At 36.9% G+C, this 16,981-nt stretch overlaps 2 protein-coding genes across 4 annotated transcripts in view; one reads left to right on the forward strand and one right to left on the reverse strand.

Annotated features, from left to right (window-relative positions):
• Window positions 1-4,874, forward strand: part of ASTE1 (asteroid homolog 1 (Drosophila)) — a 9,306-nt gene extending 4,432 nt beyond the window's left edge. Inside the window, exons 2-5 of the mRNA XM_009331265.1 lie at window positions 4-783; window positions 2,766-2,976; window positions 3,898-4,093; window positions 4,380-4,874. Of these exons, the coding sequence (XP_009329540.1) occupies window positions 4-783; window positions 2,766-2,976; window positions 3,898-4,093; window positions 4,380-4,674 (1,482 nt within the window). The 3' untranslated portion in view covers window positions 4,675-4,874. The remainder of the gene's footprint in view (window positions 1-3; window positions 784-2,765; window positions 2,977-3,897; window positions 4,094-4,379) is intronic.
• Window positions 4,875-8,240: 3,366 nt separating this feature from the next.
• Window positions 8,241-16,981, reverse strand: part of ATP2C1 (ATPase, Ca++ transporting, type 2C, member 1) — a 49,806-nt gene continuing 41,065 nt past the window's right edge. For 2 of the 3 annotated variants that reach the window (XM_009331258.1, XM_009331257.1), the window contains exons 21-27: window positions 16,713-16,879; window positions 14,853-14,921; window positions 13,058-13,174; window positions 12,231-12,378; window positions 11,522-11,617; window positions 10,536-10,677; window positions 8,843-9,662 (exon numbers count right to left, since the gene is read on the reverse strand). In XM_009331258.1, the coding sequence (XP_009329533.1) occupies window positions 9,526-9,662; window positions 10,536-10,677; window positions 11,522-11,617; window positions 12,231-12,378; window positions 13,058-13,174; window positions 14,853-14,921; window positions 16,713-16,879 (876 nt within the window). In that variant the 3' untranslated portion in view covers window positions 8,843-9,525. Of the gene's footprint in view, window positions 8,371-8,842; window positions 9,663-10,535; window positions 10,678-11,521; window positions 11,618-12,230; window positions 12,379-13,057; window positions 13,175-14,852; window positions 14,922-16,712; window positions 16,880-16,981 lie in introns of those variants that run through there. The other variant, XM_009331256.1, reaches the window with a different exon arrangement.

A 16,981-nucleotide genomic window follows, 5' to 3' on the forward strand; every position in this document is an offset into this window, starting at 1 on the left:
CAGTGGCAGAGCGTGTGCGCGGGAGAGGGGGCGCAGGGCTGCTACGTCCCCGCCCGCTGCTTTTCCGCGGAGAGGTTCTGCGGGCACTTCGGTCAGCTGAACAAAAGCCTGCTCCCGCTCTTTGCCGTCCTGAACGGGAACGACTATGTCGACCTGGCAGCTCTCGAGGTGTTCTTCAGCAAGGTGCGCTTGCCGAGGGGGTGCGCGGCGGGGAAGGGCGGGAAGCACGTCCGCCTCCAGGGGCTTCTGAACTGGCTGTCGCAGTTCGCCGAGCCCGGCCAGGCTGTCGACAGCGTGCTGAAATACCTTAAGAAACACCAGAGGGAAGAAACAAAGGAGCTGCTGTGCACTTCGATGGAGGATTATACTCCGTCTGACGTCAATCTGGAGGACTTTTTTCAGACTGGGAAGTATGAATGTGAGGCTGCCGGGAAAGCAGACTTACCGCGGTGGGTACTCGATGCTTTGGCAAAAGGTAAGCTGGCCCCATTCATCAGCGATGCCCTGATACTAAGAAGTACCTTCCTCCACGTTCAGGTGGAGAACATGCAGAGACCTAGCGCACACAGCACAGCTTTGCCCATTCGACAAGTTATCTATGGACTGCTTCTGAAAGTATCTCAAGGCGCTGAAGCTGCTTCTCCAAGTAAGCAGACCAACGAGCTGCCAGTTGTATGCGAATTTGACAGACTCCAAAAGACGCTTAAAAAAACATTTGTTCAAGCAGCAAGCCTACCCACAGATTTTTGTGATGATCATTTTCCTTTGGACAAGTTAATGGAGGTAAATGGTTGTCACAACAGATCACGGTTAACAGTGTTTCACGAGTGACAAAAAATAGTTGGGACTCATGTTTGCCAACTGGTCGCTAAACGTGATGCCTGAACTAAGCCACCTCAGTAAGTCACTACTTCATGCAGCCCTGTACAGGGCTCTGAGCTTGGCCTGTGGTACTTGAGAAGCTACATAGATTGCCTTTATCTCCTTCCCTTCCCGCTCCCCCACCAAGTGCACCAAGACAAATTATATGGGAAGTTGGTTGTGTGCATATGTAGTATTGCCTACGTTTTCCATTCTAAGCCCTTCTTTCATCCTGTGTATTCTGTTACACTAATACTCGCTTTTATAATTATAGGAAGGAACTCAGTTCCATGACATTTAGAAAAGTGCAATTTAACACTACAAAACTTAATTTCTATTTGATCAAGCTATGGATGTTTCAAAGCAATGTTCTGAAACAAAATCTGATCCATGCTTTTTTACTACAAATGGCCATTATTTCATGTATGAATCTTGCAGCTGCCCAGCAGTTTTACCTGCCCCAAGTACGCATCCTGCTAACACGGACCCCTGCTGCTTGCGAGACAGAACAGCACTTCAAAAACAGCTTGTAATCAAAGGAAAGTTGTCCTAGGTTAGTTCCAGTCACCGTTAGCAATTCTGTATATTTAAGTTCTAATGATTAAGACTGTAACTCTTGCTGTGAATGGAAAGTAATATCCCATTCCCAAAGTTGCATAACTGAGGTTTCATATGCAGTAGTTTCTGAAACATCTGGAAATACAATCTGCATCTGTTAATACTGCATATTTAAGCCACATGCTGTATGCGTTCTGGCATTCAGATCAACTGTTAACACATCTGTGTGAGCTGTGCTGTATGTTTTTATCACTTGCTGGTGGCCAGTTCATGTAAGAACCCAGTCTATCACTACTACAACCATTAGATGCTACAGATAGCTATGGATCCAAAGGCCTATATACAGGTTATTTTACACAGGTTATTGTTACAGGCCTTTTAAACGAGCAATATGCAAACACTTCAGAGTTTTAAAATCCCAAAACATGATTATTCAGAAGCATTAATGACACCTTAATTTGGTCTTGGTGTGTATGCTGTTTGTTTAATGAATTTGAGCTTCCGCTATTGTAACGGCTCTCCTTACTGAATATAAGGGCATTATCAGTTCAACAGAAGGTTAGAAGAAGAAAAGTTATTCTGCTTTTAAAGTGCTCTAGGCAAAACTGATTTCAGTTTGTCTTCTACTGTGGGGATGTCTGCCTAAGAATAGGCAAAACCATCCTAATCAAGGTTCACAAAGCACTCGAATTACAATTGAACAGCCTGCTGCGATTCTGCTGCATATAGGAAGTTACGGATAAAGTTTGTAACACCACTTTTTAGAAGTTAAATAGCAACAACGAAGAGGGAACGTGCTAGAAATTAATAACGTTGCAGGTGAAAAATGCAAGCTCTGCACTTAAGATTTCATTGTGATTACAGGTAAGCATGTTTTCAACATACCAAGAACAGATATCACCATTACATCTCACAAAGCAAGGGTAACTTCTAAGAGGCAGAAAACGAAAGTGGTTTGTTTTTTTTTATATATATATGCCACACCAACGTAATTTTAATGCATTATGATTACAAGATTTTTCCAAGCAAGTCAGCTTTTACATAGGCGTTTAAATTCAGTCATCTGATTTGAAGATGACTCTGAAACGTCTTAAAATCCAACCTCAGGCAATTGTAAAAAATTACTTTTATCCTTCTACCTAACATTTAGCTGTGTAGTTTTTAAAGCTTAAGTAGTATTTTAAAAATTCCTCTTCAGATTATCTATGAAACAAGTAATTTTTTCTCGAAAACATGAAGTACTAGCTAGTTCAAATACAAGCTTATTTGCCTTTTGGAAATTGCTCACAGCAAATAAAAGTCTCTCAACTTTATTTTTCCACTCCGGTTTTTTAATTTATTTTCAGGTGCCCACATCATGCCGTCAGATGCTTTTGCTGGAGACTCTAGGAGTGAAAATGAGTTTGCTAGAATCTATCCCCAGTCACTTACAACTCCCCGTTGCTGTAACGTGTTACTGGATATGTTGTTCAGAACCAAAAGTTAAGTTGCATCAATTAAAGGCTTTACTTCTAATGATAGTATCTGGAGAACTGCACAGGATAACAAGTGATCCAGGTATGTCTCCAAAGAATACAATTCTGGGTGTTCAGCTACTATGAAAATCTATACCATAATTCATTTTTCCTCATTTATGGGGAGTTGTCCAAAGTCAGATGAATTAGCATGGATTTACACTGTATCCTGAGGTGTCACAGTCTTTGCATTGATACATAGCAGAGAAACAGTGCTAGCCATCAATTCAACATTTTATATAGGTAAAACAGTACTGTGCTATCTTGTAAAACATTAATTTGTATTTATAAATGCTTTCTTTAGGACCAAAAGATTAATTTAGATATAAAAGTTACAAAAATATAAGCTCAACATACTCATGCATCAAAAGAGAATAACTACTATTGATGCATTCCGATGGATTTTTTCGTGAGTTTTTCTAAAATCATCTGTACTTAAAAATGCTGAGTTGCACAGGCACCCTTTATCTGCCTGTATATTGTGAGAATTTGAAAGTACTAAATTATCACAGAAATTGTTTCAGTAATACTTACTCCTATTAGAGTTATGGTGGCATTTCCTCTAGGAGTCCTTCATTTGATGGCAAAGATTACGCATGCCAGGGTTATACTGTTTCTTTAGGTTCTAGTTTATAGAAACTGGACTGATGTGGTTGCTACCTGCTTCCCAAGTCAGTGGGAGTGAGATGGAAATCTTGTTTGGAATTGATCCACTCGCAGAACAGCGTAGCAAATTACCTAACAAATAGAATTCCCGATTTCACAATTTCAGATTCTCACGGATATTCATACTTGAATTTTTACTCAATTTTATGTCTTAAAGTTCAATTTGAGACATTTGAAAACATTACTAATGCTTCCTGAAATAGAACTGGAGGTTTGAAGACCCTATACATTGCAGGTACCTTTTGTACTGTTCACAGCAGAACATTTATTTGCATGTCATTTTTTATTTATAACCTAGATCTCACAGTTTTACGTGCTGAAGATGACAGTATTGCATATAATGAATTTCTAAAATGGAACGAAAAGAAATTGCAAAATAAAGACTTCGATTTAGATGCTGCACACAGTTTTTGCCAGTGGCAGTGCTGTCTTCAGATGGGATTGTATCTCAACCAGCTACTTTGCACTCCTCTCTCTGAGCCAGACCTAAGTAGGTAAGGTTGTTTCAGAGGTCTGCTTTCCACAGAAGCCCCTGATGGAATGTGTTCACGTTGTTTTATTTTCTGTGTCAAACTCCTTTGGCCAATTTTACTACATTTGAACTCCCTTCTTTAAAGATATTAATACAGAGAAAAATACTGAGTAAATAGGTATCCCTCAGGAGCCCACTGTTGGATACTGTATGTAGTTAAGATCTGTTTTTTCATTGAGCAGCATGTTTCTGTACCTGTCCTGCTGAGGTGCGATTCTAAATGAGGCTTCTCTCCTTCCTTTGAGCAGGCTTTACACTGGGACCCTTGTGCACAGACTGTATCAAGAGCTTAAATCAACACCTTCAGTGGAAAATCTATTTAGTTTCTCTCCAAAAATGACTCGGCTTTATCAGGTTTTGTTAAATACAGTGGAGTCAACTGTATCTCCAGACTTCTTTCAGAAGATGACCAAGACCAAATCTGAGTCCTACAAAAAGAAGAAAGCGTCTAAGAAGAAAAAAAAGGCCATCAGGTCTGCTATACCAGAAACTCAGCATTTATGCAATGTTAATAGGTTTGCATCACTTGGAGTGGATGACTGAAAGCATTATTCCTGGAATGATTTTTAATGCCATGCAGATGGAAGAAGTTGTATTAAAATGCGTGACTGTATTGGAATTTGGTCAGCTGTGTTCACACAAGTTCCTCATTCAGTCTTTACCAGCAATTCTTGCTTTGGGGAATTTTTTTAATTTACTTTTTTGTAACTAACACTTTCATAAAAAAGAGGTGCTGTGTAAGAGTTGTGTTTTGTTTTTCTTTCAGGGTATCAGTCTAGTTGAAAATGCGAGCAAAGTTGTTCAGCATTTCAGAGCTGGACTATTTTTCTGGAATTCTTTTCCTGAACATTTATACTTAGCTATCCCTCCATCTCCCTGAACACTTCTGATTTCCAAAAAATCCCATTTTTAAGTTTGTGTTTGAGGAATACGGTGATTACAATCTTACAGATCAGATTAAAACAGAAATTGACAAGGTTAAAAATATTGTAGAATCAGTCTTTACAGGTAGAGTATTTGTACTTTTGGGGAGAGCTAGCTTTACTCAGTGACAACTAAGTTGTGCTTGCAGAATTACAGGTATTGAACTATACTCGGGGAGAAACTTCAGCTTCTATTCCCCCCCCACCCCCCTTTGGTATGTTTAAGAGTTAAATGCTTACATGCACACACAAAGCTATCACATGGTAGCAAGTTTCCACAGGTTTGCTAATTCAGAGTAATTGCATGCAATCTTCTGCCATTAGCAAACTTGTCATTCAAGTTAACCTTTCTCTAATGGCTATACTAAAATTACAGACCTGTTTAACTTGCCCTGGTGTACACTAAGTTACTTGACAAACCCTTACTATCAACATGGTAATGCTGAAAAACAATTTATATTTTAAAAAATCCTACATCATCAGTATTTCTCAGTGCTTTGTATTAGCTAACTTTCCAGCAAAATTAGTCAATTTACGTAAATGCTTTTCTTATAAAACTTGGTTTTCCAGCGTCTTCCCCATGTGAAATCTAATTACTACATTTCTGTTTTTTCTCCTCAAGAATCCATATACCTTTTCTCACGTTCAGGAAAATCATTATTTCTACCTTTAATCATTAAAGTTTTGCCCATTACTTACCAGAATTCAAGCTTCATTCCTGCATCATGCAGTTACGTTTCAGTCCTGGTTATGTCCCCTATCTGACAGCTATCCACATGGAAGTAACTCACTAGATCTTGTGACTTACAGGAAGGATCTCTGATATCATACAGCTGAGTCTCGATACTGCCAATATATATATATATTCAATGAGAAAAGAATAGGTTTATAACATCTATTACATTCATGAGAAAACTGTTTTTGAGATACAGTCTGTGATAGTCATAAATATTTAACATTTTTTCCAGTATGAAAACTGCTACTTATTAAACTACCAGCAGATGGCACCTACCTACGCTCAGCCATACAGCAAGTTACTAGAACTTCACAACCCATTTCTAACTAGACTTTACTTGCAGCGGTCTACAAAGTCACATTTCCATCAGATGACCTTAAATGAAGTTGAAAGGCGTTAAAGTTCTTGATTTTAGTAATTAAAACTTAAATCCTTAATCATCCAAATCATCCTCTGTTCCACTATGATCCCGTTTCATTTTACCAAGCTTGTAGTTCCTTATGGTTTTTAATCATCAGAAACAGTCACATTTAAAAGAAGTCCTAAATATAAAAATACAGGCATATTTGATTCCACTTTGTTAGCGCTGAGAGAAGAGAGATCTTAAATTTACTCTGAATCCCATATTAGAAAACTGGTGGAGAACATAAATTCTTCAGACTTGCTGAGCAGCAGTATCTTCAATTAGATAGTTTGGAAGACTGGGATAAACTCAAATATTCCACTTCCAGATAAAAACACTGCTAGGATCACATGCCATTTTGAGAATACCTTTGGGAGTGCTGACTCAATGATTAAGAATTACTCAACTGGAAATGTGTTCTCAATGCAGAATTCAGCTGTTCATTGTTGCTGATAAACTGAAATACACCAATCCCGTATGCTGAAGAAAATTATTACTGATTCTAGGGTTACTATGCAGAATTTAAACCAAGTGTTCCAGTTTTCTTTTTTGAGTCATTATAGGTTTTCAATCTTCTTTGTAGGAAAAATAAAAAATAAAGGGCCTTTACTTATTAAAACTGAGAAGTTCTTTACTCCATGCTTCAGTAAGAGGAAATAAATTCCTTGGTTGCTGCCTATTTTCACCCCACATGAAACACCTCTTAATTTTTGTGGAAAGATCCCACTATTGATTCAATTGCTCTGGAGGAAAACCTCTCAAACTTGCTGTTAGGGGGTAACGATCAAGAGTGGAGCCAAAAAAAGGGCAATGGAATTCAGTCCAAGCATTTTGTATAAATAATGAGATTGAGCTAGATGAATTACTTGTTTTTGTTTCACCTTCCATTGGAAAACAGAGCAAAACTTAGTTTGGCATATTTAAAGTGAATTGCATGCAATTAAGTTCACCCTGCAAGGCGGCAAAATTGTTCTTAAGACTGAAATTTTATTTCTTGTCTAGACTGACATACCTTATTCAGAAAGTGAGACTTGTAGTGGGAAAGGGGTACTTCATAAAATTTGTTTACAGACTAGGCAATAGCACTTCCAAGCTCAGACAACAAATTGGCATTCATCTGCACTTCTGTACTTATCTGGATTTCTGGGACTCCAAGATGAAGTGCAGAGCACAAAGCAGTCAAATCCCATGGAAGAATATCAACAAGTTACTATGTGAAAGGTGTAAGTCTTAGCTGCTGTAACTTTCTCAAAACCCAAGTTCGTTCAAGAGATTCTTCATCAGCATGCATTGTCAGTTTTTACTCTCTGTCTTTACTGAAGAATACGAAGGATTTTATTAATAAAAGTGTTCTGAAATTGTACTGAAATACTGAGCACACTACAACAATGCTGAACAACTACAGCCCCACTTACCAAAGATGGTAATAGTTCCACAGGAGGAACACTGACAAATCTCTTCAACTTCTGAAAGGCAAAACCGCTGGAAATAAGAAACTTTTGCTTGAAGACATGAGAGCATTTCTGCAAGAGGTCATCTTGTTCAGGCCCCACCAGCTCAGTAGTTCACATAACACCCTGCAGTCTGCCTTTACACAATTAGATCTCCAGCACATTGGTAGTCCAGGTAATATGTGCATAGTGAGCAGGCCCAGGGTCAGTCAGAGCAATGGATCAATTGCACGTGTAAAGCAGACTCAGTGGTGCACTCACGACCTGTCTGCAGCCCCACTTCCTGACCAAGTCTGGGAATCTCCAGAGGAAAAAAGACGACAACAATTAAAATAGCCTCTTAGAGAGATTCATACAGCACTTTCCAAATGGTCTTGTTTTCCATGAACTCCTCAGATTTTGAGCATGGCATGTGGGGCAAGCAACAAAGGTTACGTGCAGAAATATCCCAGTGCCTGTTTAGAACAATTCCTCATTAACCAACAGGATGACCATCGTGACAGCATGGCCCAGAGCCAATACCAATGCTACACTTTCAGGCTACAGTGTGAAAAGATGTGTATCCACATGCTTTCAAGCAAAAGAGATACCATTACATCTCCAACTCCCCCTAGAGATCTTAGACATCCTCTTTTCAAGATTCCCTAGGTGATTGTTCCTTGCATTTCCTCAAGGGATGAGTCGTCCTAGTCTGATGAGAAGACACTGATGACAACAGCTGCAAGTCTATTTTGAGGAAGAACACCACTTCCAATTAATGAATATTAAAGTATTCAGACATTATCATATATTAAAAAAACTTTCAACATATCAAGACACGAATCTATTATAATGCTTTCCTAGCCACAAAAAGTCATTCTGTAGGTTGAAATTTTAAGTTACACTACCAGTAAAAAGTTTATTTTTATGATCAGGGTGGAAGAAGGAAGAGGAAGGAAAACCAAGATTCTTTGAAAGAGGGGTGGGGTTTTTTGCCATTAGAGTGAGGATTAGTGCATTCACTTTCTAATTCAATACACTACAAATCATTTCCGTAACAGTACTGTCTTATAATCACTCAAGTGATCTAACAATCCTAAGCTAAAGTAAATACGGAACAAGACATGACACAAAGCTTATATCTAAAATTGTATCAAAACAAGCATGCTAATCTGGTGTAAATGCCAGTTTCTTTTAAAACAAAGAGACAACACACTTTTAAGAAAAGCAAACATTTACTTCAAATTGCAGTATAGGCTTTTCAATCACAGAAAAAGAAAAGAAAAACAGTGATCCAACAGCGGTCACATCCTGTGCAAAAAAAACCTCGGGATACAAAAAAACTGTAGCACAAGGTACTTGAGCCGCTTACACATTGCAGGATAAAGTAAATAAATACAGTAGCTAGAATATGGCACTCTTGTGACAGACTCTAAACCCAGTGGAATGCCTCTGAAATATTTTTTTTATCCTTGTATTAGTAGCAAAGTCCCACCACCATAAAAGTAAAATAGTACAATGTTTTAAATAAAAACAAACTAAAATATTTATATCTAAGAGAAGGATTTTACACAGTTGTATCTTTTAAGTGCAGAAAATGGAACTTGGGCTTAGATCTTTCCTTAAATTAAACCCCACACACAAAAAATCCCGTTCAATCTCAAAAGTAAATTTATGTTTGAGGAAAAACGTTACCAAAGTTGCATAATTTCATTTGTTACTCCCACAGCTGGAAGTTAAATTCTGAACAGTCTTGAAACATGAATGTTCATCATTAGCCAGTGAAACAAAGGACTTGTCAAAAGCCCTCAGGATTTCTTTATCCTCCAAATATTGTTTCGCTTTCTCCTACATCTTTAGACAGCAATCCCTAAGTTTGCAAACAAAAGAATGCAATATGCATCATACATCAAGAAAAGACGAAGTTGACGAAGAAGAACTTCCACGTTTCTGGATCTTTTCCTTGCTTCTTTCAAACTTCTTTATGATCTCAGTCACTATGCACACAGAGGAAGTGAGTCCCAGAAGAAACAGTAAATCTGGAAAGAGATAATTAGCCTTTTTTAAATTTGCTATTTAACGCTGAGGGCAGACTTACAAAAGAACAAGACTTAGAAGACTTTCAAATTGTCTCCCAATCAATTGGGTAAGTTCAGGAGAAATGAAGCAAGAATCCATTTTTGCAGGACCAGAAGATTAACATGCATAGTTTATGCGCAAATCATAAATACAGGCATGGTATTTCAAACTTTTAAAGTACTTCGTAACCCTATTTTTATTAACACCGAAAACAAAGAACACCAAGCAACATAATTAACTTCATACTGAAAAAAATATTAATATCATCAGAAATGACACTACAATAAAAAGAATTACGTAAAAACACGTATTTCATGACAATCATTTATCTTTAACTCCAGAAAAACACAGAAGTAATAAATGTAAGTCTTAACGTGGCCAACAGCATTATGTATCTATAGCTTCTTAAAATCCTCATGTCTATTTATCCTACAACAATGCAGTTCATTATTTAATAAAGGATCAAGATTTCTAAATAAGGTGTTTATATTTACAGAAAAAAATTGCTAAATAGCAAGATTACTAGTGCTTAAAAAACTTCAATAAACTGTCATATAAATCTTGATGCAGGCAAAAACGAAGTATAAAAAAACCTAATATACATAAGCACCTAAGAAATTTAAGAACGCACTGATCAGTTGTGCACCATATACATTTACATCATGGCTCCCAAAGAAAACATCTAAAAGGATTTTTTTTCCTAAAAAAAAGGTCAGTAGGCTTTGTATTCCTGTTGTATGCAAACAGCCAGAAAGTGCTCTTATAGAACCATCAGCTAATGCATTTACAAATTAATCCCTAATGTACAGTTTTGAAAAGGGAACTGTTCTTACCCAAGACACTCAGGCTCTCTGTCTGGAAAACCTTCTGAAGTGGAGGAAAGTAAATGACCAACAACTGCCCCATTATAGATCCAAGGACGGCATAGCAGAACATTTTGTTACTGCAAAGTCCAATCTCAAACACAGATTTTGCCTGTAAAATAAACACCACATTACATTGTGCATGTAATCTTAATTATCTACACAAGAAAATAATTCGTAACTACAATTTCTTTTCATCCAGACCTTTAGAAAAATGTAAAAAACCTTTTAGATAATCCAGGACAAGTTCTTGAACAGGCTAATTGCATTTTCTCTCTGGTAAACAGAGTACAAATCTTGCCTTCATAGTCAACTACTTGTATATTGAGCTCACATTTCTGCAAGTACAGTGCCCTAGAGGGTTGCCCTCTACATTATAAGGAAGTGTTTTTGTTGACCCTGACAATTCACATCAGAAAACAGACTGCAAGTTAGAGTAAATGTAATAATGTATACTAGCAATGTACTTTTCTCCAACTAGCACAAAATTTCAGACTTGTTTCCTTAAAACAAAGACATGACAGAAAGAACAGTTTAAGAAATTTTCCTTGGATTATGGGTTTAGGGTTACAAAATAAAAAAAGTTACAGCCTTCAAGAAGTTTCAGATTCTGGCAAGGATGCTGAACTGACAGAATTTTCAGGAAAAAAACAACCAAGTGTACACAGCAATACAAAGGACCACCACACTGCAGCTTTTAATAAAAATTTCCTTGCTCCTGTCAGGAAAGAAGCATTACTACCAGCTCTGCATCACGTAAACAAATTAAGGAAACTAATACTTATCTGTAATTTAAGAAATCCTACCTAGTAAATATGTGAAACTCTGAAGCTTAATAGCTAATAATAGATAGATGTGAAGTAAATCTGCAGGAAAACATTTGAAACAAACACAGCAAGATCCTCCCCTCAAAGAAAATTCTGCTTACTGTGTAAATGGACACTCGAATCACTTACCTGAGATCTAGAACTCAAAGCATTGAACATATCAAAAAATACAAAACAGGTGAAAGTCATGGTTGTATCTCGAGGCGTTATTACATTGTCTCTTAACTGCCAATGAAAGGAAATGAAATGGCGTTAGCATGCTTTAAACCCTCCACAACTAAACAAAGTTATTACAGTAATTCAAGTTCTACTAGCTAGTAAATGAAAGCAAAAGCAACTTGTTTGCCCCAAGCTGATTTAATAAATCATACAGCAAAAATTATGCACCTGTAACTTAACAGCAATTTGTAATTCCAAGCTGTGATTAAATGAAGCCTCTTGACAAACATTTATGCAAGCACATGGAATATCACGAATTCTATGATGCACTACCAAAAGTTCAAACAACATTTTTCTCTACTGGGAAAAGAACATCAAATGGCTGTTTTGTAATAGTCTGGCTATAAGGTTTGTACAATTGCTTTCTATGGGCCAAGGCTTCCCAAGTAGATTTGGGACCTTGAAAAGTCTGTGTTAAAATAGAGATTGGGGAATACAACTGTATTCCTCATTTCAACAACTACTTCGAAAATCTTTCTCTTCATCTAGCAGATTAGAGAGGTTATTAAATAAGACCTGCAACTAAGTTCATACAAATTCTGAATTCCAACTGCTGGTATAAAAAGGACTTATTTTAAATTAGTTTGTTACTGCTTTAAGTTTTGTACTTTTGTCATACCTCTCTCCAGAAGACGAACAATGTTCCACACACAATAATTATTGATGAAACCAGTATTTTAACAATCAGGTTTTTGGTCAGAATGCTGTCCTTCAAATTTCTTGGAGGCTTCCGAATAACATCTTTATCCACAGGCTCCACCCCAAGACTTACAATTAAAAGAACATCTTAGAATTTTATCATCATAAAAATAATTCACTGCTTCTAACTTAAGGACTAGATTTTCCGAGTTGAAAGAAAGATTTTAATCTCTCTATAGCCTAAGAATCATCTCATTCAAATAAGCATATGGTATTTTCACTTACAGAAAACTGAATTACATGTATTAGTAACAGGCAATATTCTAATGCTGCAGTTTGAGAGTCCACAAATACATGATATCAGACAGTATTAAAATTACCAGATATTAATTTTAAAGGAAGCTGCAATATTAGTTATATTCCCCATTTCTGTTACTGTGATCAACCTAGCTAAGGAATTTACTGCTAGTTCCTTTCCACCTCTCCCCTCCACCATCTATCTGCAGTGAAGAGGGTCAGAGGAAGAACCCAGAGCGAAGCCAGAATCCTACATGCAAGTTTCATGGGTGTATCTTTGTATCTTTAGGTATCCATGCTGCCCCCATGATTATTATTAGTTACTAAAGGAAACCAAAAGGAATGAACGTAAAACTATACTGCAAACATTGTCATTCAAAGAAAAAGTTTGCTGTTTCAGAAACATTTCACTGAAGTTTAATACTTCACAGTTTCCTTTATGAGCAACCATTTTCCTTGCCGAAATAAAAGGACTACAGGCATCTAATGGAATTTAAAGTAATTACTTACCTTTGAGCTGGAGGTCCATCCATAATAATATTGATCCATAAGATCTGCATGGCATTGAGAGGATTAGGAAAGTTCATTAATGTAGCCAGCGAGATTAAAGTCAGTGCTGCTATACTCCTGTTAAAAGAATCCATTTTTATAACTGTCAGCATGGAACATTTCTGAAGATCCACTGATAACTGCTTTGTAATCAACACTTCAACTGTTTAAGAGTAGATACAGATTTTGACAGTGTGAATCATGACCAATGTAAGCCTAACTTTAAAAGGTACAGCATGAATTCATTTAGAATACTCATCTTGACACAGTCCATATTTAACATAGTGTTGTTTTGGCAACAAAAAGACAGCAAATTTGTGTCTTAAAATCTCCCAAACTAAGATAACATTTCAGAGTTATCACTCACCTTCACCTAATTGATTTTTTACTGGGGAATTGGGTCCTATACTTTTATTGTGCCAGAAGCGGAACATCTAAACACAGTTTTGAAAAACAAACTGCTTTTACACTTTTGATGTAAACATAACCATTCTGTGCACGTGTCACTAGTTTGACTAATCAGTCAAGGCAAGGTACCACCCAAGCTCCCTAAAAATACCTACACCACCCCTCATTATTAGCAAGATGAGAGGGCTGGGCAACAGACTAAAAACAGATTAGCTGGTTCCAAGCTTGGTATTAGAAACCTCTCTAAACAAGTATGCACTAATTGCTTTCAGTGCAAGATTAAGTGGTTTCATAACCAACAAGAAGAGAGCATGGCTTGTAATAATTCCAAATTTAGCACTCTACTGAACCCTATTATGCTCTCCCTGCAAAGAGGGACAGAAAAAAAAGGGTAACTCATTCATCAAAAACCTGAGGCTACCATTCCCAAGGCTAACAGGCAAGCACACTTTCCTTGAATATCTATGCTTAGTTGTTTTTCAGAAGCAGATTTCTATCTTCTACCAATGCAGGACACTAGTCAAGATTCAAAGCATATGACACTTCTTACAATTTTTATGCAAGTTTTAAGAGGTTGGTGTTTTCTGGGTTTTGTTGTGTTGGGGGTTTTTGGTGGGGATTTTTTTTTTGCTTTGGGGGTTTTTTGGAGGGGGGATATTTGGCATTTGTGGTTTTTTGGTGGGTTTTTTGTTGTTTTTTTTTTAATTTCTGCAACTTTATTCAACCACTCTGAAATGCCATGAAGGCTTCAAAAAAGTACATGAACAATGTGGCCAAGAGGAAAACCATGTTCCTGAATCCAGATTCAATAAGATAAACTCACAAAATTTTTGAAACTAAGGCTGAATGAACTCGTCCTCTTGTCTTACGTACACATGATATAGTTAGCATAGGGATCCTTATATGCAAGAAAAGTCAGCCAGCTTCACAGAGCTAACTCATTCCACAAATCAGTATACGGATTAGAGAAACTAACCTCCCGTTTCCCTGGTTTCCTCCATTTGATAGACATGTTTTGGTTAAGGAGGGAATAACTACTAACTTCTCTTTAAAGAAGGACCCAAAGGTAGCTATGCTGTTTCTCTCTATCCTCTCAGTTATTGACTTTTCACATCTTAACAGGAAGAACTGTGACAAAGTTAGATGTCTGTTTATTGCACTATTTTCTGGTTAAAAATGAAACAAGCCACCAAATACAAAATACTGAAAATTCAAAAGCATAGCATATCAGCATCCTACGTGAAATTTAAAATGTTCATATGAATTTATGCAGCATCTGCTTCATGATGCTTTGATTCATTCACAGTGTGGTTAGAACCTTCTGATATTGTCAGCTTTTCAAACTTACGTGCTCAGTTGAAATCTAACAAAATTTTTTATGTTATTATAAATTCCTTTACCCTCTTCAATTGCAGACCTGCAATTAAAAACAGATTACATCACTAGACAAATGAGACTACTGCCAAAAAAAGCTTAACATAAACCAAAAAAAGCTATTACTTTAAGCAGCCACACAGATGTCAAAAAACAAATGGAGTTGAGGTTATTATAACTTTGGCAGTCATTGTTTTTCAACTTGACTATGAGATTAATCACAACTGTTATTTTTCCAGCTTCTTAACTTTCAAAATGAAATGTCAATAGTAAAATCTCCTTGTTCAAGATTCACCATCATCCTTGATGAGACCTGCCGATTCAAGTTAGATAATTTAAAAAAACAACAAAACCCAAAACACACAAACTTTTACAAAACCATAGAAATATAGCATGACTTTAGAAGACCATGGATTCTTGCTGCACCAAAATGAAATATGTATAGACCATCTTCGCAACCTCTAGCATGTGTCACAACTTGTCTATTACATTATTGCAATTACAGCGGTGAGAAAGTCTTCCTAGATCAAGTCTACTCTGCTGCAAACAACACTGATTTCTTCTTCCATTCCCCCAATAGCCAAGAACAGCAATTAATCAGTATTCCTTTTGTAACTTTTAAGACAAAAAGATTAAAGGGGTTGGGGGAAGGATGTAAAACTATGGAAGCTTGTACATTTTTTTCCCTTAGTGTTCACCACTCTTTTCACTCTCCTATTGAGATCTTTCCTGATGAAGTGAGCAAAACTGAATAAAGCATTCCAGCAAAAGCCTCATTAAGCCCAAGTAAAGTTAAGTACTTACCACAGATGTCCTTCCTACATACTCTTCTGAATATCTTAAAATGATTCCTTTCTCCCTTTTGTTTATGCACAACAGCACATTGCTGTTGGCTGAATTAGTATGGAAACCTTTTAACTCTCAGACCATTCTCTGACATACTGCTACCTAGGTAGATTTTCTTATACTGTACTTCTACATGTCACTTCTTTCCAAGGGTTAAGCATCATTCTTTCACACAAACTGAAGTGTTCTGAGATTGATGCATAATTTCAAAATGAAGGCTATCTTGCTAGACAGCAGTCCAGCTCTGCCAACAACCACTACCTTCAAAAGTCAGATGGATTAAATTCAAAATAAGGTAAGTTTAGCTATGCTCTCTTTGAAGTACACCAAACAAAAAATGAACAAGTAACAAACAGCTGGTTACCAGAAGTTGGTAACTTATTTTCACCTGTGATATTTAACTAGCTTATATCCCTTTCCTTTTCTGAAACACCACCACATTTAAAGAGTTGAAAACAAACACAGCACTGTGTAAAATTTTTAAATCTTGAGAGGAATGCTTTCTTTCATTTTTACATAAGATTCATGCTTCTGAAGAAAGATATTAAATGAAAATTAATCCTACTGACAGCTAACAGACTCACAATTTCACCTCAGTTATGTTCCTAAATATACTACTACCATAATTCTACTTGGAGAAGCAGAAATACAGGTTAGTTTTTATAGCACATATATGCACAACCTCCTTTGTTACTTACATCTGCTCTATGTACAAGACCAAAGTAGCAAAAGGTCTAAATATGTAAATACATTCTTACATTAACATACATAAAAAGACAGAAATGCTTAGTTGCCCCTTGTACTATTATGTTCCCAGCTCTTTTTTAAGAGGATAATACAGGTAATCACCATAAAGATAATTCTCCTTAGTGGAGAACTCATTAACAGCTGCTATACTTATAAGTTCAGGGAATTTCTTTTGGTTTTAACCCAGGCAACATTTTATTAAAACTATATAGCACAAGGTATGTACATAAACGCCACCTACATTATTGTCTGAAAATCGTCATCCACGAGGATCATATCGGCTGCCTCTTTACAAACATCTGTTCCGGTTTGTCCCATTGCTACACCAATATCCGCAGCCTTCAGAGCAACAGCATCGTTCACTCCATCTCCCGTCATAGCTACTACTGCACCATTATTTTGCAGGGACTAAAGAAAAGGAAAATAGCTTAAATCAGGGATTAAAATAACCCATCCTATAAAATATACTAGATACAAGGTTGGTGTCATCGCCCACACCCCCCACCCCAC

This window comes from Pygoscelis adeliae, unplaced genomic scaffold, assembly GCF_000699105.1.
Source record: "Pygoscelis adeliae isolate BGI_AS28 unplaced genomic scaffold, ASM69910v1 Scaffold99, whole genome shotgun sequence".
NCBI classification, from domain to species: domain Eukaryota; kingdom Metazoa; phylum Chordata; class Aves; order Sphenisciformes; family Spheniscidae; genus Pygoscelis; species Pygoscelis adeliae.